The sequence below is a fragment of the Notolepis coatsorum genome (assembly GCF_963971535.1).
Source record: "Notolepis coatsorum genome assembly, chromosome: 6".
Classification (NCBI taxonomy): domain Eukaryota; kingdom Metazoa; phylum Chordata; class Actinopteri; order Aulopiformes; family Paralepididae; genus Notolepis; species Notolepis coatsorum.
The window spans coordinates 174,547,167-174,572,725 of record NC_140170.1 but is presented as its reverse complement, the minus strand read 5'-3'; the positions used below and the strand labels follow the sequence as shown (position 1 = coordinate 174,572,725).

Here is a 25,559-nt window from a genome sequence, read left to right as displayed (position 1 = left end):
TGATGGATGAGGAGGTGCAGTTGCCTGCTCTCACCACCTGGGGTCTGCCAGTCAGGAAGTCCAAGACCCACTGGCAGAGGTCATAGCCCAAGCCCAGGTCCCTGAGCTTGGCTATGAGTATGGAGGGGACTATGGTATTGAATGCCGAGCTGTAGTCGATGAATAGCATTCTCACATAGTTCCCCTGCCTCTTGTCCAGGTGTGATGCTGCTGTGTGCAGCACATGGGATATGGCGTCCTCCGTGGACCTGTTGGGGCGGTATGCAAATTGCAGGGGGTCCATGTTGATGGGGAGGGAGGAGCAGATGTAGCCCTTTACTAGCTTCTCAAAGCACTTCATGGCTATGGAGGTGAGAGCTACAGGGCGGTAGTCGTTGAGGCAAGCAGGCTTGGATTTTTTGGGTACAGGGATAATAGTGGACTTCTTCAGGCAGGTGGGGATGACACACCATTTTATTAGACCGTCTCCAACATGGGGTTGGTGTCAGTGACACTGCACTAGCATGGTTCTCCTCCTATCTCACAAATAGAAGCTTTGCTGTCAACATCGCCAACTGCTCCTCCCCCTCAACCTCCCTCTCCTGTGGGGTCCCGCAAGGGTCCATCCTTGGCCCGATCCTGTTCTCTCTTTACATGCTACCCCTTGGTCCAATCATTCAGAAGCACAACATCTCTTTTCACTGTTATGCTGACGACACACAGCTTTACGTTTCCCTGAAACCTAACAACCAGTCTCTACTTAACAGTCTCATATCCTGCCTGGATGATGTTAAATGTTGGATGGCACAAAACATTCTACAACTAAATCAAAACAAATGCGAAATAATCTGCTTCGGTCCCCCAGACGCTGTCACCACCCTTACCAACAGCCTTGGCAACCTGTCCTCCCTGGTCAAGCCTTATGTCAAGAACCTAGGTGTCATTTTTGATCCACAATTAAAATTTGACAGACAAGTGAACTCAGTGGTAAAGGCATGTTTTTTCCAACTACGCACCATTGCCAAACTCAAAGCCCTTCTCTCCCCTGCAGACCTTCAGAGAGTCATCCACGCCTTCATTTCATCTAGATTAGACTACTGCAACTCCCTCTATATAGGCATTAACCAGTCTTCCCTGTCCCGCTTACAACTGGTACAAAACGCTGCTGCCAGACTGTTGACCGGAACCCGCAAGAGAGACCACATCACCCCTGTCCTTGCCTCCCTTCACTGGCTCCCAGTACGCTACAGGATAGATTTTAAGGTTCTCCTATTTGTTTTTAAAGCCCTTAATGGTCACCCCCCCTCCTACATCTCAGACCTCCTATCCCCCTATTCCAACACCAGGTCCCTCAGGTCAGCCGATCAGAGGCTCCTGACAGTCCGGAGGTCTAACCTCAAGCTCAGGGGGGGCTGTGCCTTTGCTATCGCAGCCCCTGAACTGTGGAACAGCATCCCCACCTCCATTAGGCTCGTCCTCTCGATAGATGCCTTCAAATCGAGGCTCAAAACCCACTTCTACCTACTAGCCTTTCCCGTTCACTGACTCATGCCCTATGTGTTTGCCTGTGTGCCCTCCCATAAAACGGAGTGTAATTGTTGTCAATATGTATCTATGTGTATCTACCCTCTGTACAGCACTTTGGTTGACACGCGTCATGTGAAATGTGCTATATAAATAAATCTGATTGATTGATTGATTGACTTGACCATATACACCTTACTATGACTGGTCTCAGATCAGCACTCGTACTTTCAGATGCTGGATACGAATTAGCTTGTTTTGTTTCGTGTTGTCAGAATACATTTCTTGTTGATGAATGAGCTACAGTACAGCTGTAAAGGGATACCATGGTGTACAGTGTCAGCTCTTTTTACTGTATGAGGTCACTCTGCCATGCTAGACCACACATTGTGTGGATTGTTCCCGTATGAGATTTTTTTTTTACTGTATTGTGTTGATTTCCCTGATCTTGAAACTAAAAGTCTGTACCACTTTATATAAAATTTTGGTAATGTTAGGATACTAGCAGGATAATACCAGGGTTTTAACAAGATGGTAATAACAGGATAATATATTATAATGCCCTGGTAATAACAATAATACTAGGGTTATAACCAAATAATATAGGTTAATAACAGCATAGTACCAGGGTTAATATAAGGTAATATTGGCATTAACAAGGCAATAGTTACATAATTATTTGGAAATGGCAAGTGATTAATTACCATTAGTTACCAGTATTTCCCACTAATAGTTACCAGTGTACTAACCTTCCAAATCCAACATCCGGTGTAATTCACTGAGTTGATTGTACCTGATATGGTTGTTGTTGAGTCGCAGGAAGTGCAGTGCGGTCATCTCGTTGATGCCAGACGGCACGTTCACCAGCTGGTTGTGGTCCAGGCACAGCTCCACCATGGAGTGGAATGAACCGAAGAACGACTCGGGTTCGATTCCGTCCACATCCAGTTTGTTATAGGACAGGTACAGGTACTCCAGCCCCGGGTCCATGTGGGCGAAGACGAAGCCTGAGGTGGGAACAGCATGATGTCATGATACTTATGCAATACGCTGAATGATATATCGTAAGTATGTAATGAATCAACTAAATAGGTACGTTAATATTCACATGAAAGACCACAGGATAACAAATAACTACATATTACATATTCAAAATCTTTTAACTTTTTATGTTTTCAGAAAACTTTTAAGTTCCCCTGCTGGGGATTGAACCCTAGCCTTAACCCTAACTTTATGTCTTAACCATAACCGTTAAGCAAATGTTAAAAACTAACCTCAACTCTAACTATAATCATAGATAGAGTGAGAGCACTCGCCCACGACTGCAATGATTGTTGGTTCAACTCCTGGTTGTGGCGTTTGTTATGGACAATACGTAAATATATTACTTATGGCTATAACATAATGTACATTCTGTACCTTTCTTCCTGTGGTCGATTAGCACTTTATTTACACGTTGGATTGTGATGGCATGGTATGGTATTAGTTATTCTGGCAGTTGTCACTCCTTAGCCACTGGATTCCCATGCAGGCCTCGATTAGCTTTTTATTTCATTCACCCAGGGTAGATTTTCTGAGCTCTTTTTCTGAGCTCTGTACACTCACACCTGGGAGCTGCCCAGCACAACCGCAGAGCAGCTCCACTGGATTTGTTTCGGATTGGGTGCCTCGCTCAAAGGCGCCTCATTTACCCGCCGAGAATCGAACCGGCGATCTTCCAATCACAAGCCCACTTTTAGGCCCCTGCTGCCCCGAGCAAAATCAATGAGACTATTCACTTGGTTGACTTGCTTCATACCTGGAATCCTCTCTATCTGGTTTCCTACCACCACCAGGTGGACCAGGGGGCGGGGCAGGTAGGAGGGGACCAGGTACAACTGGTTATGGGACAAATCGATGGACTCCAGGCGCCTGAGGATAGGATGGAGAGATGAGCTCAGAAGGGACTGTACCACCGATTGTCAGAAACACAACGTTACAACAAAAACACAATGGAAAGAAACACACAAAACGGACCAGTTTGTACGTTTAGTCTATGACTATTAACCCTATGCCTATAATGACCTAGAACCCTATACTGTGTGGGCATATAGTTGTGTACAGTTAAGTATTCTTTAGCTATTTCACAAAGTTGGTTATCAGTATTTGGATTATTGTATATTGAAGCTTGTCCTGTGTGTGTGTGTGTGTGTGTGTGTGTGTGTGTGTGTGTGTGTGTGTGTGTGTGTGTGTGTGTGTGTGTGTGTGTGTGTGTGTGTGTGTGTGTGTGTGTGTGTGTGTGTGTGTGTGTGTGTGTGTGTGTGTGTGTGTGTGTGTGTGTGTGTGTGTGTGTGCGTGTGTGTCCAAGTCTCTAGTCCTTTGTCCTGTTTACTTGTAATGTTATTATTACAAGTATTATGTTGCAAGGTCACAATGCACGTTTTTGTGGACCACAGGAAGACTAGCTACTGCAATGCTGTAGCTAATTGGGGATCCTAATAAACTAAACTAAACGATGCCAACAAACACTATCCATACAACAGGGTGCTCGAAACACACTCAGATCTCAACTTCAACTAAATAGTAGTAAAACACACTCAACTTCAACTAAATAGTAGTAAAACACACTCAACTTCAACTATATAGTAGTAAAACACACTCAACTTCAACTATATAGTAGTAAAACACACTATTTTTTTCAACTTTTTCTCCCCCTTTTTTCTGTATTTTTTTCTCCCATCCCAATTTAGTCGTAATGCCAATTCCCTTCCCTCCCTTCCTGGTCGTTGCGCGCATTTCCCCCCCACTTGCCGGTCTAGGGAGGGTTGATAGATACTATCACATGTCCCCTCCGATACATGTGGAGTCAGCCAGCCGCTTCTTTTCACCTGACAGCGAGGACTCTCACTGGGGGAGCGTAACGCGTGGGAGGCTCACACTACTTCCCCCCAGTTCGCTTCCTCGCTGAGCAGGCGCCCCGACCGACCTGTAGGAGTCGCTGTTTACAACGACCAGGATACACACCCCGCCGGCTTCCCACCCGCTAACACTGCCTCGTAAAACACACTCTCAACTTCAACTATATAGTAGTAAAACACTCGGATCACAACTTCAACTATATAGTAGTAAAACACTCAGATCACAACTTCAACTATATAGTAGTAAAACACTCTGATCACAACTTCAACTATATAGTAGTAAAACACTCGGATCACAACTTCAACTATATAGTAGTAAAACACACTCGGATCACAATTGCAATGCTATATTTCAGTGGAGGGATGAGGAGGAGAGAAGGGGTAAGGGAGGAAAGGTCAACGGGGGGAGATGAGAGTTGAAAAGGAGGTTTTGGTGTCTGACTTGTGGTTGATCCAGGCCAGCGGCGCGATCCTGGTCTCATCCAGCCTGTTGTGTCTCAGTGAAATCACGTTCAGATTGGTGGTCTGGTTGAAAGCGCCTTCTGAGATCTCTTCTATTAGATTGTTCTCCAGATACAGCTCCTGGAGGAGAAGGTGGAGAACGTCAGAGAGATGTTTATTGCCTTGTTTATGCCTAAACATACAATTGCCATTCACAGCTTAACTGCATGCAGTTGAATTGCGGTCGGCTGAAAACCTTGTTTCTCAAAAAAGACAGTTTTACTTAATTGACCAAAATGGTCCGATGTTCCCATATACTTTGTGGGTGGTCTTTTTATTGAGAGTATTTTCTTTTTATTGAGAAGGTAGGAAGGCTGAGAGGGAGACAGAGTAGAGGAGACACAGGAGAGAAGGTTCTTTATTGAGACAGGAAGGCTGAGAGGGAGACAGAGTAGAGGAGACACAGGAGAGAAGGTTCTTTATTGAGACAGTAGGAAGGCTGAGAGGGAGACATAGTAGAGGAGACACAGGAGAGAAGGTTCTTTATTGAGACAGTAGGAAGACTGAGAGGGAGACAGAGTAGAGGAGACGCAGGAGAGAAGGTTCTTTATTGAGACAGTAGGACGGCTGAGAGGGAGACAGAGTAGAGGAGGAGACACAGGAGAGAAGGTTCTTTATTGAGACAGTAGGACGGCTGAGAGGGAGACAGAGTAGAGGAGGAGACACAGGAGAGAAGGTTCTTTATTGAGACGGTAGGAAGGCTGAGAGGGAGACAGGGTAGGAGAGACACAGGAGAGAAGGTTCTTTATTGAGACGGTAGGAAGGCTGAGAGGGAGACAGGGTAGGAGAGACACAGGAGAGAAGGTTCTTTATTGAGACAGTAGGAAGGCTGAGAGGGAGACAGGGTAGGGGAGACACAGGAGAGAAGGTTCTTTATTGAGACGGTACGAAGGCCGAGAGGGAGACAGAGTAGAGGAGACACAGGAGAGAATGTTCTTTATTGAGACAGGAAGGCTGAGAGGGAGACAGAGTAGGGGAGACACAGGAGAGAAGGTTCTTTATTGAGACAGTAGGAAGGCTGAGAGGGAGACAGGGTAGGAGAGACACAGGAGAGAAGGTTCTGGTGGGATCTGATCCCAGGCCAGCAGGGGTACATGTGGTTCCAGGGAGTTTTAATCACTACACCAACCCTGGGAACAGGAATGTGTATTGTTATTATCTTGTTAAACATAGTTATACAATAGGCTGATTGCACATACAATAGGCTGATTACACACTTGATGTTTTGACTGGCAGACACACATTACTTCCCCAGTGGGTCTAAATGAACGCTAGAGGCATTGCACTAACTAAGAGCATCATAGTGGAATAATGTCTAATGGTTCTGGAAAACATGGTATGTAGCAGCATCTAACAGTGTGGTGGTGGTTTAGTGTTTGAGGTTAACCATGATTACATGCTGACTAATGCTTTCCCACAGGTAGGACCAGAGAGTTGAGGCTTCGTCAGCAGAGCTAATTAAATTAATTCATACTGTAGTAGCCTGTAGCTTAACTTTTATTATGAGAACTGGACTCGCAATGGTTTTTCTGTTGGTTTTATTTTAATGGCTGACTTAATTTGATAATTCAAAAAGCAACATATGCTATTTTCCTACTCCACACTGTGGAGACCAACTTTTAAAATCACACCAATTAGTCTTTAAAGAGTATCATGGATAATTCAATGTATTTTACATAATGTAATGGTATGATATCTGTATATAAAGATAGATTGAGGGTTTGATTTCTCACGATAGAATTGTTGGCTCACAAATTAATACGGTTGTAATCCTGTTTTCAAGTGTAAAACAGTCACAAATTTAGTTTAGCTGGCCGTGAGCCGTCTAGAACAGAGTTTGTCTGTCTATTCCCACAAAGGTAGACCAATCACAGCCCACACTGCTACGCGCATACAGTGAACCACAAGGTAACACGTTAGCTAGGTAGCAGCGTTAGTCAAGCTAACGTTAGGCAACGTTATCTACGTTAGCAACGTACGTTAGCCAAGCTAACATTATCAATGCTAGTAGCAACGTACGAAGCTAATGTTACGCGACAACAGCACACCTAGTAACTTGCTACCAATAGCTAAAGATTGCATAGGGAAGCCACGCCATTGTTGGACTCTGTGTCTTGTTTTCAACACTGAAGTCATGAGAAGAGCCTCCAGAGGAATCTGTGAGGGATAGGAAGGCCTGAGTCAAACCTAAGGGTGGGATGTAGACTTTACATGATGTGTCAGAGGAGACGGTGCCGTTTGGCTGGCTGGCTGGCTGGCTGGCTGGCTGGCTGGCTGAGTGATTGATTAGCAGGCCCTAGGCTAGCGTATAATTACAGTATATAAGGTATAGGGGGATGGATTCATACCAGTAGAGTGTCGGGAAGACCCTGTGGTATGGTTCTGAAGTGGTTCCGTCCCAGTCTGAGGTAGGACAGCTCTTGGAGACCAGAGAAGGCCTCTGGTGCCACGTTCCCTTCGCTCAGGATGTTTCCCTCCAGCTCCAAGATCACCAGACTGCTTAGATCTAAAAGATTATAATTGTCATTAGACAAGGAATGTATGTGACATACATAAGGCTGACCTTCGATTTTTTTTCCGTTGGTTGGTATTCTCTGTCTGACAGACAGTAATCGTTGGTATCTGTATATTTATTAATGACCGCCTTATATCTCATCTATGCTGCTCTGGAACACTGGTCCACGCTGATTGGACCACTGTTGTAGCCAAGGAGCGTCTGCTCCGAAAGCGACCCCAAGACAAGCGCTGATTGCAAGGAGAAAGGGGCAGAAGAAGAGAACAAGCTCTTTGTTTTGACTCGCGCGTCTGAACGAATGGAAGTGGACGGCCATTTTGGATAATCACGCTGAATCTTTACCGGTACGCACATTACAAAAACCTTTGTGAAACACACATTTTTCCGTGGGATTTTTATAAACTTTGGACCTGTACTACATAAGACTTCAGGTTATGGAACCGTTGCGTTTTCCAGCTCCTACCTCTCAGCTGGAACTTAAAAACAGGCATCTGGCAACAAGTAAACAGAAATGTGAGTACATAAAGGTTTTACTTACAGTGTGTTCAAACCTCTGTTACTCTATTTGATTTCTCCTTATTGTGTAAGATACTCCAGAATGTTACCTTTCAAAAGAGACCAGACTCATGCATGTGCTATAAGTATAAAGTATAATAAATCTTCAAATTACTTTGGGTATGCAATCGTCAAAAACACACAAATAAATAGCCCCATTTTTGCCCGATGCTTAAGAGGTTAAAGTACTTTTTAACTAGAAGCCGATGCCTGCTGCAAACGACTGAGGTCAAAGGAGATGAGACTTTCTTCTGATGTTGACCCTGGAGTCTGCTCTGGTCTATGGATCTGATCCTTGGGGCATCTTCAAAGACAACTTCTGGAAATAATACCACTTGCCTTGCCTACACCGGCTCTTCTCTTCCACATTTTACATGCATCATTTGGTATGTGTATGCATCATTTCCTGTGCGAGTATTATATTTACATATTTGGTGTGAGTGGCTAACCACACCACTACCAATGGAGACTAGTATATAGAGAAGCATGTACAGAACGCTAAAACATCGAATGGCTTTTGCTACAATGATGCCGGTGAGAAAAAGTGTCACGTTTTTATTTTTTCTTGTTTTTTTTTTAATATAAGAATCTTAAGGATTAACACTGTAAAATTGTGAGTATTTCTCATTGAAACCAATCAGTAAATCTTTGTAGAGCAAATAATCGAGTATTTTAATCGTGTCCAGTATGGATGCAACTTGCAAGAAATAAATGTATTCTCGAATTGATTACATGTTCCATGCTTTAACAAGTAACAATTTTATCGCTTTGACGTTTGTTTTTAAACAGTCCAATCTATAACAATTGTGCACCAGAATCAATGTGGGACATGGTATAATGTTATAGAGGTTAATAAGTAGCTTGGCAGATGGCTCCAACATAGTCACTTTCTATTTCTTTGGAAGACACAGTGAATTTTAGGCCTACAAAACTATTTATTGGAACCATTTTGTAATCGCTTATGATTTACTTAACCAACAATTGTTTACTGGAATACAACTTTGCACCCCTATTGTCCAGCACTTATGAGAAAAGTGTACGTATGGTTTGTTTGTTGGAAAATAACTTCTCTCGTGGACCTTGGAGGACTTTCTCGTCAACGGTTGATATTAGGTTCTCGTTGATCTTGAGCTCCTGCAGGGTGGAGGGGAGGCCTGAGGGGATCTCCTCCAAAAGGTTATTGTCCAGATACAGACGGTTCAGCTTCAGACCCTGTAGGAAGAACAGAGATCCATTACTAATGACAGACAGGTACATAGATAGACAGATCGTAGGGATGGGTATCGATTTTAGAATATTGGAATATTGTCATTAGCCTCTTAACACATTGGACGTGTATACTCGTTATTGCCCGCCATGCGTTGTGCGCCAGAAACGAGTTAACTCGTTTTTCGGATCAATATTTCATTTTTTCGCCATGGCATTCATAATTCATCCAGCCTCCCTCCGAGACTGCAGCTGGACCCTGTCTGATATTGCAACGCCTCAATACCGCCACCTAGTGGATGTCGGGCGAGTTACACTCCAAGCCAAACCGGAAGTGGCGCTCGGTGCATCGAGGAAATTCCTCCGGCAGTAATATCTTGTAACGTGGGTCTAGATACACACTCGAGTGCATGGGATCGCTTTCGAAACGCAATAATCAATATGATTTCGGCGTTTATTGCGTCATACAAACGGGAAATGGATCTAGCAGATCGACGTCAAATAATTGGAATATTTTTCCTCCAGTCTCATCGGCGAACGGTAAGAGGAATATAACGTTATTTTCAGCCCGATTGTTTATTAATTTCACTGCAATCCATCTGATCAACATATCAACCCATACTAAATAAAGCCGTTACTGACGATCAAGGATTATAAATGACCCCCCCTTTCCTTCACGCATGATGAAGCATAATGTATACCGATCATATACATTTGAATTTTTTAATATAGCGTGTATAGGAAAGAAACGCCAATCGATAATCTATCATATGCGTCAGGGCCTATAACTCGCGTTTTAGGAATTACTGCAGAAAACCTTAAAAACATACTTATATTCTCGACGGTAATAACACAACAATGTATGAATGAAAAAATATAACGTTCCCACATCCGGAACGATAGATACCCGATGTTGAATGGGCCATAGTAATGTCAATATAGCTATAATATTTAAAAAGTTATAGCCCTGCAAAGAAGGTAAACATCTCCATAGGGTTACAGCACTGGCAGACTGGGCATAAGGATGGGCATACTGCGTGGCAGACAATGTGTTAACAGGTGGGCGAAAAAGTGTCCGTTTTTGTTTTTGAGGACTGCATACTTTTTTTGCAAAGCTTAGCTTTATACTTTATACTTATAGCACATGCATGAGCCTGGTCTCTTTTGAAAGGTAACATTCTGAAGTTACTAAACTAATGCTAATGAAATAGAGTAACATAGGTTTGAACTTTAGTTGAACTTGTGTACTCACATTTCTCTTTAGTGGTTGCCAGATTCCTGTTTTTAAGTTCCAGCATAGAGGTATGAGCTGGGAAACATAGCGGTTCCATAGCCTGAAGTCTTATGGAGTACAGGTCCAAATTTGATAAAAATCCATTTAAAAATGTGTGCTTGAGAAAGGTTTTAGTAAACAGTGTACCAAAAAAATAAAACGTGAAAATCCAAAATGGCTATCCACCTCGGTGCGTTCTGAAGCTTCAGTCACAACTAATTTTCACTCGTCAACTTTCACCTACTTCCCCCACTCGCACACCCCCCATGTGGGGTATCATTGGAAGTGGACGCTTGTTGGCTACAACACTGACCAATCATTTTTGCCATCAGCGGTGATTGGTCAGTTCTAGAGCATATACAGTCAGACGTGGTCATTTGACGCGCGGCCTGTAAAAAGATGCTCGCCTGACATATCGTCATGTAACTCGAGAACCGAGGCACACACTTGGTCGAGTGAGGTGGCGTTCGAAAGGCGGCAAATTCAACTTTAGAACAGTATATTACATGATCGGTGAAAAATGCAGCCCAGAGCCGGTAGACCAGGGGTGGGCAATTATTTTTCCCAGGGGGCCGAATGAGCAACTGAAAATATGTTTTATTTCTATATAAAAAGCAGTAAATGGCATTGTTTTGACCCCTGGTAAGAGTGTATGTTATTATTTGGCAATTAAAAGGCGAGGTTAGCTTTCAAAAATATCATTTATTCAAATAGAATTTATTTCCAAAATGATAAACAAAATGTGAAACATTAATAACAGGGCATTTTGAGTTTCATATACTATTGAAACAAGGATTTCTTAGCTTTCTAAAGACATCACATCATCTTATAGCAAAAATAAACAAGACATGTCACTGAACTGTGTAAAGAAAAGTGTCCCTTTTTTACTTTACATGCCTATATTAAACATTTAATGTTTTCAGAACTGTGCAAAAAAAAAAAAAAAAAAAATCAAGTGTCCCATTTCACTTGTTATATTTCCACATTTTAGTGTTCTTCAGTTCTTTTTTTTTTCATTCAGTGTGAGAAATCCAGTCTCTGTTGAGCTTTAACAAGTCCATCAAAGTCAGATTGCATGTCTGAGGTGGAGATGTGAAGCACAGCTGCCAGATGTTCATCAGTGAGAGGATCTGTACCTGGACTTGGTAAACGTCATGACTGAGAATGTCTGTTCACATATGTAGGTGGATCCAAAGAGAACCAACATCTTCTGAGCATGTCTCCTAAGCGTATATTGTGCGTGTGAACATTGACATGAAAATAAAAAAGTGAACAAAAATTAAAATAAAAAAATAAAATAAAATTATCATGTAATCTTTCGCGGGCCGGTCAGAATCATTTACGCAAATACCGTTTTCTCTTCTTACCTGCACCTACACTGTGTATTGAGATGGGGACTCTATTAAATGTTAAACCGCTGAATGGCATGCTGGGTACAGCTCGCTAGCTAACTAACAAGACAGACATGAGCACAGGACAAGACAAGTTACCAGGGGTCATGTTTCAATTCTTCTACCGAGATCAAATGCAATGAAAAGAACTGCTATGTATAGGGCCATCTCACAGGGGAATAGGTTGCCATATATAATTACTCAAGCAACAAGCAAAGAAAGCTTTAAAAAGCAAGTAAAGAGGTTACTTTTGGGTGCAGGCACAATGCTTGATATATAACATTGTATTATTTTACTAGTCATTTTATAATATTTTGGTATAATGCTAATGTAATGAGGTGGGTTGGATGGGTGTGGGGGGGGGGGGGTTATGTTTGATTACGTTATGTATATATGTTTATTGTTGGTTTTATTTTTAATTATGTTGTTTGTTTGTATGTATTGTTTTGTGTTGACCCCAGGAAGAGTAGCTGTTGCCATTTGTAACAGCTAATGGGGATCAAAATAAACTTAAACTAAGTATTTCTCTGTCTGTGTCCATGTGTCTCTCTGTTTGTCTATATGTCTCTTTCTCTCTTTCGCTGTGTTTGTGTCATCAGTAGAGGATTGTTTTCAGATCTAGTGTTCTGTCGCTCTCTAACTCTCTGTCTCCCTGTCTTTGCGTGGTGGATAGAGGATTGTTTTCAGATCTAGTGTTCTGTCGCTCTCTAACTCTGTCTCCCCGTCTCTGTGGTGGATAGAGGATTGTTTTCAGATCTAGTGTTCTGTCGCTCTCTAACTCTGTCTCCCCGTCTCTGTGGTGAATAGAGGATTGTTTTCAGATCTAGTGTTCTGTCGCTCTCTAACTCTGTCTCCCCGTCTCTGTGGTGAATAGAGGATTGTTTTCAGATCTAGTGTTCTGTCGCTCTCTAACTCTGTCTCCCCGTCTCTGTGGTGAATAGAGGATTGTTTTCAGATCTAGTGTTCTGTCGCTCTCTAACTCTGTCTCCCCGTCTCTGTGTGGTGAATAGAGGATTGTTTTCAGATCTAGTGTTCTGTCCTGTCTGCCATGGAATGTTGTTTTGGTTTCAAAGATTATACAGGGTGTTGTCTCGGCAGGGGAAGTGTGTAGAGTAACTTGGGTCACTATCAATCCCTGCTTAAATGCTTCATTGTGGCCAAGGGTTGAAACGCTTATGTGAAACAGGGTAAGAGTCAGGTCTATTAAAGGGGCACTTCACCAAAATACAATGTTGATTTATTTTGCACATAATCTCACAGACATCCAAAAACTCGAAACAGTTTTGCACACATTAATTTCTTTGACAGTTATTGCAAGTAAATGAGTTTGAATATGGCCACCAATCATCAGGGACATTGAATCCTTGTGTTGTGTTAATTACAGCTCCATGAGATTATATGGTAGCAGTCCCTATAAGACAAGGTATTGCTGTATCTACATTATTTCAAGGATTACGTTGCAGCCGTTTTGTGGCTGCCGGCTGAAGCTATCTGGCTCAATACTGGACCAATTCCAAAAGACCACATGACCCCCTGCTGGCCTGGGATCAAGTCCCACCGGAACCTTCTCCCCTGTGTTTCTGGGACCACATGACCCCCTGCAGGCCTGGGATCAAGTCCCACAGGAACCCTCTCCCCTGTGTTTCTGGGACCACATGACCCCCTGCAGGCCTGGGATCAAGTCCCACAGGAACCCTCTCCCCTGTGTTTCTGGGACCACATGACCCCCTGCTGGCCTGGGATCAAGTCCCACAGGAACCCTCTCCCCTGTGTTTCTGGGACCACATGACCCCCTGCAGGCCTGGGATCAAGTCCCACAGGAACCCTCTCCCCTGTGTTTCTGGGACCACATGACCCCCTGCAGGCCTGGGATCAAGTCCCACAGGAACCTTCTCCCCTGTGTTTCTGGGACCACATGACCCCCTGCAGGTCTGGGATCAAGTCCCACAGGAACCCTCTCCCCTGTGTTTCTGGGACCACATGACCCCCTGCAGGCCTGGGATCAAGTCCCACAGGAACCCTCTCCCCTGTGTTTCTGGGACCACATGACCCCCTGCAGGCCTGGGATCAAGTCCCACAGGAACCCTCTCCCCTGTGTTTCTGGGACCACATGACCCCCTGCAGGCCTGGGATCAAGTCCCACAGGAACCCTCTCCCCTGTGTTTCTGGGACCACATGACCCCCTGCAGGCCTGGGATCAAGTCCCACAGGAACCCTCTCCCCTGTGTTTCTGGGACCACATGACCCCCTGCAGGCCTGGGATCAAGTCCCACCTGAACCTTCTCCCCTGTGTTTCTGGGACCACATGACCCCCTGCAGGCCTGGGATCAAGTCCCACCTGAACCTTCTCCCCTGTGTTTCCCCAGGTCTCACTCAGCCTACCACACCTACCTAATGTCTCAATACTGGGAGTCAGCACCCTCTCTCCTCTAAAAATAAATCACTTCTAAATAGGGATGCACCGGATGGGAAATTCTTGGCCGAAACCGATACCGAAAATAGGAAACAGTTGAAAACCGAAATGCCGAAAGGCCGAAAATGATTAATATAAATATATATATAGTGTATTTCTTTTTTTTTTAGCTACCTGATTATGGCAAAAGACATGATTATGGCCAAACTTAACTTAAATAATATTAATAATCACTATTATGGGCCCATAAAACATTTATTCAGCACTTTTGAATGCATACATTAATTCCAGACTGACTGCTGAAAGATTGTACAATTTAAACATTTTCTCTTTGCATACAACAAAATGTGCATTAAAGTCAAGTGCATTTTCTTTTCTCTGTAGGATAACTATCAAAGGGCATTCAGAACAAAGCCAAGGTGCTTTAAAACTGCATAAAGATCTGCATAAAGACACACACACACAAGAGGGAGAATAGCTTATAGCAGACTTAATGATGTTACTGTAACTTACTGAGTCATAATTCACGGCGTTCTAGCCTACATGGAAGGACTGTTGTATTTACTACATCTCCCGTGACACTTAGCGGGGGATGACGTAGCTTACGAGAGACGAGCGAAAGATGAATGGAAGCGTTGTTAGCTAGCTTAACGGCACGCTAACGTTAGTTAAAAAGGTTTTGTAACCGCGACGGGCATATAGTAATGGCGAGGATATAAAGCATGTTAAAGACGCATTTATTGGATGCGTTGCTTACATAGAAACAGCGCGACTCCCAAGCGGAGTTAGTTATCACAGGCTGTAGAACGAAGGAAGAGCTGCCAAGCTGCTCACGTTACACGTTGCGCATGCTATGTAGCCGCGTTTTGATTACGTCACCACAACAACACGTTAGGTTACGAACGTAACCCTGTTATTTGACATTCAGTGATATATTTTCGGTGCTTAAAACCCTTTCGGCCGAAAGCCGAAAGTGCCCTTTTTAACCATTTTCGGACCATAATTTTCGGTGGCCGAATATTTGGTGTATCCCTACTTTTAAAAAGTGAGCACTTCTGTAGTAAGGAGGGATGATTGTTTGACGGTTTTAGAGAAGAGTGTGTGAAGGCCTTAGGAGGGATGAGTGTGTGAAGGCGATAGGAATAGGATGGATGAGTGTGTGAAGGCGTTAGGGCTGAGTGTGTGAAGGCGTTAGGGGTGAGTGTGTGAAGGCGTTAGGGGTGAGTGTGTCAGATAGACTTACTTTAAAGATCCTGGATGCGATGCCAGCAGAGGTCAGTTTGTTCTTGCTGAGATTGATCCACTCCAGGTTAGGAATACCATTGAAGGCGCCCTCCGGGATACTGCTGATGCTGTTACCTGGAGGTTCAGAATACAACAGCTTTTATTTAGTTAAGGGACAGGGCGGGCTGGTGGTCAGAGAGACTGTCCGGTAACCAGGTCACAGGTTCAATCCCTGCAGCAGCCAGTGTGTCCATCCATGTCAAAGTGTACTTGAGGCAGTCACTTGCTGTGTTTGAAAACCTCAGCAGTACAGTATCTTCAGTACAGAGGTTCAGTATCTTAACTTTATGATGGTTGGGTAGGAATTATTTTCAACAATCTTAAAATCCCCAGATGTCCAGTGTCTTCCGGGAATGCTCTCTGCTCTCTTCACATATACTGTAAGCAGATGAACTGTTTACTTTTCTCTGTTCATCACAAATGATGTGACGCCCGTCGCCCCAACCAAGTTAGATGCTGCATGTTGCTACTGTTGACACTAATAACATGCAATGTGATTTTTTTATTTCCATGACAAATCCATGACCTGCTGGTCACCTATTGAACTTATTGTTGTTCTTAATTGTTAGTCTTTGATGTGGAAAAGGCTGTAACCAATATAGTCAAGGCAGGATCAAAATCGCTCAACTTTCCTTCTCTGGTAATTAAGCTGTACTTTAGACAATAAACTTTTCCAGACACAGCTCAGTGTGTGCCAACTATATTCTATTAGAGAGAGAGAGAGAGAGAGAGAGAGAGAGAGAGAGAGAGAGAGAGAGAGAGAGAGAGAGAGAGAGAGAGAGAGAGACAGAGTGAGAGAGAGAGAGAGAGAGACACAGAGTGAGAGAGACACACAGAGGGAGAGAGACACACAGAGGGAGAGAGAGAGAGAGAGTCAGAGAGAGAGAGTGAGCATCACAGTTTAACCTTCCGTATGACTGAGTGTTGTGCAACAGGACTTGTACTAAGACAGACTAAGACGTATTTTAACTGTCCATGTGACTCAGACTATTGATTACTGCATGTTTCATGGCATCCTAGACCTCTCCTGAAAATAACCCCTCACTCTGACAAATACAGTAGCCTCTGTGCTCCATCTGGCTGAGTATATATTCCTTCGCTCTCTCATGCTACCATCACTCCAGACCATGACAGAGCTGGCCAGATTCAGCTTTCAATTGATTCTAATCACAGAGGCATGCTTGATTGATTGTTCAATCAACACTACACTGTTGGATGGTTATGATCTATGATGCTGTTCCACAGTTCTCAATCTCACACTAGCCAAGCTAAATCAAAATGTCTTCAAATCTCTCTCTCTCTCTCTCTCTCTCTCTCTCTCTCTCCTCTCTCTCTCTCTCTCTCTCTCTCTCTCGCTCTCTCTCTCTCTTAAGACTATCACATGACTCTTCAGGTCTATAGGAACCAGATGGATCTTAAGACTATCACATGACTCTTCAGGTCTATAGGAAACAGGCAGGTCTTAAGACTATCACATGACTCTTCAGGTCTATAGATAGGGTTAGGGTCTTTACTCTTGGCTACATTTGAAAAAGAAACGCTACATTCATTAATATTAACTGTATTATTCTATTTATGACGTTGAAAACAATATCTGATCATCTTTAAATGGATCCTATCAAGCCCATTTATATGCTGATGACTATGATGGTTAATCTATTGAATGGCGGATTGTGTGCAGTTAGCTACTGAACTTGCAGCTCTCTTTTATTGCTTTGCCAAGATGCCCTACATCAACTTAAGGTCGTTCTCAATTCTAATAAAACAAAATTCATGATATTTTCCAGGGCAAAGAATTTTGATTACAATAGTTTAGAGATACCATCACTAAATGGTACACAAATTAGAGTCCAGGGAATATAAATATCTGGGCCTGTGGATAGACGAAAATGTACCTTTAAATTTCATACTGAGAAACTTGTGTCTAAGCTGCGCCAAAAGGTTTGCTTTCTGGGGAGCAGCCTGAGGCCCATCAAGTGTAACCTCCATCTCCACCTTTACTCTGCACTGCGTGCTGTAATGAACTGGACATATCTTGAAATCATCTTTAAAGTAAAAACCAAAGACATTGATTTAGCTGCAATTCTGTCACCAGCTGTTGATACCAGCATGGTAGGTATGGGGAAATATTAATCTGAAGCTTCTGATGATACACTGACCTTTCTATCTATTCCAGTTATATGATAATGTCAGCTTGGTGTGGCCATGTGGTATGGTCTACAGCCAATCACAGCCTTTCTTACCGAAATTTAAGAACTGGCCCGGATAGTGGAAACACACCCTGGCTGAAGCTTTCTGATAGCGTTCTGACAACTTTCTGACAACTTTCTGTTAGCTTTCTGTTAGCTTTCTGTTAGCTTTCTGTTAGCTTTCTGTTAGCTTTCTGATAGATTTCTGATAGATTTCTGATAGCTTTCTGATAGCTTTCTGATAGCGTTCTGACAGCTTTCTGTTAGCTTTCTGTTAGCTTTCTGTTAGCTTTCTGTTAGCTTTCTGTTAGCTTTCTGATAGATTTCTGATAGCTTTCTGATAGCTTTCTGATAGCGTTCTGTTAGCTTTCTGTTTTCTGATAGCTTTCTGTTAGCTTTCTGTTAGCTTTCTGATAGCTTTCTGATAGCGTTCTGTTCGCTTTCTGATAGCTTTCTGTTAGCTTTCTGTTAGCTTTCTGATAGCTTTCTGATAGCTTTCTGATAGCGTTCTGTTCGCTTTCTGATAGCTTTCTGTTAGCTTTCTGTTAGCTTTCTGTTAGCTTTCTGATAGCGTTCTGACAACTTTCTGTTTCTGATAGCGTTCTGACAACTTTCTGACAACTTTGTTAGCTTTCTGATAGCTTTCTGATAGCGTTTTCACAACTTACTGTTTCTGATACCGTTCTGACAACTTTCTGTTTCTGATAGCTTTCTGACAACTTTCTGATAACTTTCTGTTAGCTTTCCGTTAGCTTTCTGATACAGTAGCGTTCTGACAGCTTTCTGACAACTTTCTGACATCGTTCTGATAGCTTTCTGACAACTTTCTGATAACTTTTTGTTAGCGTTCTGATAGCTGTCTGTTAGCTTTCTGATAGCTTTCAGATTTATTGTGAGATTGCTTTTACATTTGAATGAGCTTCTGATATAATATTTGATCAGTTGGCGTAAGCCGGATGACTGACGGCTCCTTTAATAAGGTCTGAGACGAGGTCAGACGTCTTACCTTCCAGACTCAGAGACTTGAGTTGAGGTATGGACAGCGGGGGGAAGTGGGTCAGCCCGGCGTTCTCACAGGTCACGATGACATCAGAGATGTCACAGCCCGGGGGGAGGCCCGCTCTGTTGCGCTGCTCCACCTCACTCTCCTCCTCTTCCTCCGCCTCTTCCTCCTCCACAGGGGGTCTGGGTATCGGAGCGGGACGGAGGTCGAGTTCCTCTGGTTCGTTTGTTGACATCGCAAACACGTCTCCTCTCAACCACACCTCCTCCTCCTCCTCCTCCAGCTCCTCCAGAGCCCTCAGTCTCTCCTTCAGCACCTCCTCATGTCTTCTCCTCTCCTCCTCCAGCTTCTTCTCCTTCTCTCTCGACTCCCTCTCTGCCGCCTCCTTCACTCTTCTGTCCTCCTCTTTCTCCTGTCTCCTCCTCTCCTCTTCCTCCATGCGCCTCCTGTCCTCCTCCTCCTCCTGTCTTCTCTTCTCCTCTTCCCCCCTCTTCCTCTTCTTCTCGGCTGCCAACTTCCTCTTCCTCTCCGCCTCTTCTTTCTTCTTCTTTCTCCTCCTCTCGTCCCTCTTCTTCAGCCGCTCTTCCTCTTCTTGGTGCTCTTCTTCCTCCATCCAGATGATGCGCTGGATCTCCTCTGGGGTCAGCGGCGGGGTCCTGAGGTCAGGGGTCAGGGGGACGCTGTTGGGGTCGCTGGGAACTGAGGAGTCACCAGAGAAGTCGCTGAGTTCAGGGACTGGTGGAGAAGACCAGCCAGGGAGGATGGGAGAGGAGAGGATGGGAGAGGAGAGGGGAGAGGATGGGAGAGGAGAGGAGGGGGGAGGATGGGAGAGGAGAGGATGGGAGAGGAGAGGATGGGAGAGGAGAGGATGGGAGAGGGGAGGATGGGAGAGGAGAGGGGAGGATGGGAGAGGAGAGGATGGGAGAGGAGAGGGGAGGATGGGAGAGGAGAGGATGGGAGAGGAGAGGAGAGGATGGGAGAGGATGGGAGAGGAGAGGGGAGGATGGGAGAGGAGAGGATGGGAGAGGAGAGGAGAGGGGAGGATGGGAGAGGAGAGGGGAGGATGGGAGAGGAGAGGGGAGGATGGGAGAGGAGAGAAGAGGATGGGAGAGGAGAGGATAGGAGAGGATAGGAGAGGATGGGAGAGGAGAGGAGAGGGGAGGATGGGAGAGGAGAGGGTGGGAGAGGAGAGGGGAGGATGGGAGAGGAGAGGATGGGAGAGGAGAGGGGAGGATGGGAGAGGAGAGGAGAGGGGAGGATGGGAGAGGAGAGGGTGGGAGAGGAGAGGGGAGGATGGGAGAGGAGAGGATGGGAGAGGAGAGGGGAGGATGGGAGAGGAGAGGATGGGAGAGGATGGGAGGAGAGGATGGGAGAGGAGAGGATGGGAGAGGAGATAATGGGAGAGGAGGGGGTGGGAGAGGGGAGGATGGGAGAGGATGGGAGAGGAGGGGGTGGGAGAGGAGAGGGGAGGATGGGGGAGGATGGGAGCAGGGGATGGGAGAAGAGAAGAAGAGGAGAGAAGTGAAGAGAAGAGAAGGGAGGGGAGGGAACGAGAGAGGGAGGATGGGTGTAATAGGGGGAGAATAGAGCGCAGGGAGACGAGAAATAAGGAGATAGTTGGGGAGCAAAGAAAGAGAAGAGGGAGAGAGGGAAAAGAAGGGAGGGAAGTGATAGAGGGAGGGGATAGGAAGAAGGGATAGGGGGAGGTGACGAGAGAGGAAGAAAGAAGGAGGGAGAGAGTGTGCAGAGAGGGGGAGGAAGGGACAGAGGGGGAGGAAGAGACAGAGAGGCAGATGAAGAGACAGAGATGGAGGAAGAGACCGAGAGGGGGAGGAAGAGCCAGAGAGGGGGAGGAAGAGACAGAGAGAGGGAGGAAGAGACAGAGAGAGGGAGGAAGAGACAGAGAGAGGGAGGAAGAGACAGAGAGGGAGGAAGAGACCGAGAGGGGGAGGAAGAGACAGAGAGGGGGAGGAAGAGACAGAGAGGGGGAGGAAGAGACAGAGGGAGGAAGAGACGGAGAGGGGCAGGAAAAGACAGAGAGAGGGAGGAAGAGACAGAGAGGGAGGAAGAGACCGAGAGGGGGAGGAAGAGACCGAGAGGGGGAGGAAGAGACAGAGAGGGAGGAAGAGACAGAGGGGGAGGAAGAGACAGAGAGGGGCAGGAAAAGACAGAGAGAGGGAGGAAGAGACAGAGAGGGAGGAAGAGACAGAGAGGGGGAGGAGGAGACAGAGAGGCAAGAAGAGCGAGAGAGGGAGGAAGAGACAGAGATGGAGGAAGAGAGAGAGAGGAAGAGACAGAGGGAGGACGAGACCGAGAGAGAGGAAGAGAGAGGGGGAGGAAGAGACAGAGAGGGAGGAAGAGACAGAGAGAGAGGAAGAGACAGAGAGGGGGAGGAAGAGACACAGGGGGAGGAAGAGACCGAGAGGGGGAGGAAGAGACAGAGGGAGGAAGAGACAGAGAGAGAGGAAGAGACAGAGAGGGGGAGGAAGAGACACAGGGGGAGGAAGAGACCGAGAGGGGGAGGAAGAGACAGAGGGAGGAAGAGACAGAGGGGGAGGAAGAGACAGAGAGGGAGGAAGAGGAGAGGGGGGGAGGAAGAGAGAGAGGGGGAGGAAGAGACAGAGGAGGAAGGGACAGAGAGGGAGGAAGGGACAGAGAGAGGAAGAGGGGGAGGGGGAGGAAGAGACGGAGAGGGGAGGAAGAGACAGAGGGGGAGGAAGAGACAGAGAGGGGGAGGAAGAGACAGAGAGGGGGAGGAAGGGACAGAGAGGGAGGAAGAGAGAGAGGGGGGGGAGGAAGAGAGAGAGGGGGAGGAAGAGACAGAGAGGGAGGAGGAAGAGACGGAGAGGGAGGAAGGGACAGAGAGGGAGGAAGGGACAGAGAGAGGAAGAGACAGAGAGGGGGGAAGAGATAAGGGAAGGAAGGGACAGAGAGAAGACAAAGAACATAGGACAGAGAATAACAGGAAGACAAAGACGACTATGTTAGCGCTATACAAAGATACAAAGTCACCAGCATGCATGTAACACATACATACTACAGATGTTGAGACAATTGAACTCTTGCACTGAGAACAACTGGTTCTTCGTCAAGAGTTACTCAATTGTTAAGTTGTTTCTATTGTCTGTACATACTCAGTCATGAGTCATACTCATTTGCATTTCTGATAAAAGGATGAATATAAGACAGAAATGATTTGCGTATGTGTTGAAATATGTCGGAGAACATGCAAAAAAAAGTTTTTGTTTAAACAAGGAAAGCAACAGTTATAATTGGAGGGTCAAGAAAAGAGGGTGGGGCTTGGGGTAAGTAAAATGTCACTAGACTAACTCCATACATATATACTGTATGTCACTAGACTCCATACATATATACTGTATGTCACTAGATAATAAATAAATAAAAGATAAGATGTACCTTTATTAAACCCCTTGGGGAGATTCAGGGGTCATAGCAGAACAGGGGGGGGGGGGTTCATGCAGGGTAATAAAAATAGGGGCTGTGGCAATGCCATACATACATCTACACACTAATACAATACAAGTACAGTATACGTTACACTTTTTTTGTGTGTGTCAATATTGTACCTTTTCTATGCAGACATACTAATGTGTTGGAAAAGGAGCACATCTTTAAAGAGGCTGTGTGTACGATTTTCAGTTGTTCAGAGTGAGGACCACGTACCATGTCAACTCAACCACATAATGTGGAATAAGAAATCCCAACATCAAACTAACTTCACCATGGTAAAAAAAAGAAAAAAAAAGACCATGCACCCTCAACCATAAAGGCACTAACAAGGAAGCAGTGATGAGGCCAGCATCTCTGCTCAACTTCAAAGCTAGAACAAATCAAATCAAATCAAATGTATTTGTATAGCCCGAAATCACAACGAATTGCCCACATGTGCTTCACAGATCCAGAAGAAACATCACATCAATAGATCCACAACAAAAAAACACCATAAAATCCACAATTTTGCAACACCCACAGACTTTCCTCAATGAAGATAGGGAACCACTCCCTAAAACCTAGCAATAGAGAAAGAAACAGGGCGAGAAACCTCAGATGGGCAATTCAAAGGGGATCCCCATCATATATGATATATGGTGTTGCTATGGATGATAGATGGATGGAGAATAGAACAAGCGAATAATTGTAATATAAACACATATACATACATAGTAGCAATAGTATCTAAAGTATATAAGAAAATGTTTTAATTAAATGAATAATAGAACTAAGAACAGAAAAGCATAGGAATATAAGGGCTGGTAGGTCCATAACCAGACAACTTGAGGAATTTGTTGAAAATCCTACATATAGCCTCTTTAAGAACACGGATTAAAGCATCCCTACCCTACGGGCAAGTGTAGAAATGACACAACATGGTGGTGAAACATGCGTTGTTATTGGCACATCTTTCTGGAACCCATGTTGTGTCAGTACCTTGCTCCAAGCACACGGGGCAGCATTCCCCCTCAGCGGTGTAGGGGAAGTGGCAGCGAGCAGGCGGACAGGTGACCTCGTCACAAAGCACCTGACCTCCAGCACACAGACAGGTCACACAGGGCTTAGGAGACCAGACGGCCTGGTCAAACATCTTCATTCCCTGGTACACACACTGGCCCTGCTTACCTGCAGCCACGGAGCGGGAGAGAGAACACAACACACAGTGGTTACTTGGATTCATTAGTTGAACGTTAATTGATGATGTGCTAATTAGGAGACCACACACACACACACACACACACACACACACACACACACACACACACACACACACACACACACACACACCCCTGGTCAAATGTCCTGATGTCAACACGGTCTCATCAGAAAATGTAAATAAAGTAAAAGGTACCTAATGTATGTTATGTTATAGCCATAAGTAACCAGGAGTTATATGATTATAGATAGATAGATAGATAGATAGATAGATAGATAGATAGATAGATAGATAGATAGATAGATAGATAGATAGATAGATAGATAGATAGATAGATAGATAGATAGATAGATAGATAGATAGATAGATAGATAGATAGATAGATAGATAGACAGTTAGAGTTAAGTTAGAGGTTATGGTTATACTATCAGAAGTCCCTTTTTGGGGGAGAAACCATACACAAGTTAATTGGATGAATTAATGAAAATAAGGGGTGGGTGTGTTCACCAGGGAGGAACACCAGATGATCTGTCATACTGTCTGCCTCAGCCAGCCTGGTTCAGGGGGAGGCGACTGCATCGCTCAGCTCTGGACAGGAGCTACGTAGCTTTGCTAGTGTCCATTGTGCATATCTGCCCTCAGACCAGTCCTGGTGAGAAGACCACATCAAGCTCCTTAATACCAAGAAGCAGGCAGTCTTCTGGAAGTATAACCTCTCCCTACAGCCTAGTCCTCTCCCTGCAGTCTAGTCTATGCATAGTTGAATCTGATAGTGGTGGTAGAGGTTGTGACAAAAGCAAAAGGTCAATTACTCCAGTAATGATTGTGTCTGTCTAGTCAGGCCCCATCCAGCCTCTACTTTACACACGTGTGTTAACTGAGAACCTACATAACACAATAACACAATACCTACAGTATTAGCTCATATAAAGCATCTCAGGGGGGCTATAGCAAGTAGTGCTAACTAACAGCCACACACGTCATCGGACTGTGGTATATTTAGAAGCTTACACACTGTATCCTGGAAAGACCGACACACCATTTCACACATTCTCACCTGGGAGCTCCGTTTTACAATAGGACGGCAGTCCCATCTGGTCCAGGGATTCAAACCGGCAACCTTTCAGTCATGAACCTTATTTTTGTTGATATTATTTTGAAGTAATTCGATTTTTATTATAGACAGTATGTGGAACTAGAGTGTGTCAGGAGAGCGAGAGAAGGGATGATATGTAATGAAGACCATGAGCTGGATTCAAACCCAGGTCCTGGACATGTGCAGTAGTATCCCTCTCACCTTGGTAGACCCATAGACCTCTCACCATGGTAGACCCATAGACCTCTCACCCTGGTAGACCCATAGACCTCTCACCCTGCTAGACCCATAGACCTCTCACCCTGCTAGACCCATAGACCTCTCACACTGCTAGACCCATAGACCTCTCACCCTGCTAGACCCATAGACCTCTCACCATGGTAGACCCATAGACCTCTCACCATGGTAGACCCATAAACCTCTCACCATGGTAGACCCATAGACCTCTCACCATGGTAGACCCATAGACCTCTCACCATGGTAGACCCATAAACTTCTCACCATGGTAGACCCATAGACCTCTCACCCTGCTAGACCCATAGACCTCTCACCCTGGTAGACCCATAGACCTCTCACCCTGCTAGACCCATAGACCTCTCACCCTGCTAGACCCATAGACCTCTCACCCTGCTAGACCCATAGACCTCTCACCCTGCTAGACCCATAGACCTCTCACCCTGCTAGACCCATAGACCTCTCACCCTGCTAGACCCATAGACCTCTCACCCTGCTAGACCCATAGACATCTCACCCTGGTAGACCCATAGACCTCTCACCCTGCTAGACCCATAGACCTCTCACCATGGTAGACCCATAGACCTCTCACAGACAGTAGCCTATTTTCCAGAAGCCTTCGAGTCTTCAGTCAGTGGTTCATGCAGCCGTGAACAAAGCCTTCTAATAGACATTTCTCTCTAATAAGGCAGGGAATTACCAATTCAGCCTGTTACCAATAACAGCCTGTTCCAGCTGCTGAGGTCAGGCAGACGCCTGCGAACCCCAGCTACTAGGACAGAGAGGCTTAGGCTCAGCTTCTTCCCCCAGGCCATCAGAGCCTTGAACAA

General features: G+C 45.0%; 2 protein-coding genes across 4 annotated transcripts in view; one reads left to right on the top strand and one right to left on the bottom strand.

Annotated features, from left to right (window-relative positions):
• Positions 1 to 25,559, top strand: part of cenpp (centromere protein P) — a 245,573-nt gene that overhangs the window by 182,519 nt on the left and 37,495 nt on the right. The gene's annotated exons all lie outside the window — the stretch shown is intronic.
• The window catches only part of ecm2 (extracellular matrix protein 2, female organ and adipocyte specific), a 54,445-nt gene that overhangs the window by 3,881 nt on the left and 25,005 nt on the right, over positions 1 to 25,559 (bottom strand). Inside the window, exons 4-11 of one of the 3 annotated variants that reach the window (XM_084316487.1) lie at positions 23,180 to 23,368; positions 18,734 to 19,465; positions 15,498 to 15,613; positions 9,051 to 9,183; positions 7,250 to 7,407; positions 4,843 to 4,982; positions 3,302 to 3,414; positions 2,297 to 2,510 (exon numbers count right to left, since the gene is read on the bottom strand). In XM_084316487.1, coding sequence (XP_084172613.1) covers positions 2,297 to 2,510; positions 3,302 to 3,414; positions 4,843 to 4,982; positions 7,250 to 7,407; positions 9,051 to 9,183; positions 15,498 to 15,613; positions 18,734 to 19,465; positions 23,180 to 23,368 — 1,795 coding nt within the window. The remainder of the gene's footprint in view (positions 1 to 2,296; positions 2,511 to 3,301; positions 3,415 to 4,842; positions 4,983 to 7,249; positions 7,408 to 9,050; positions 9,184 to 15,497; positions 15,614 to 18,733; positions 19,466 to 23,179; positions 23,369 to 25,559) is intronic. The other 2 variants (XM_084316488.1, XM_084316489.1) reach the window with 2 other exon arrangements.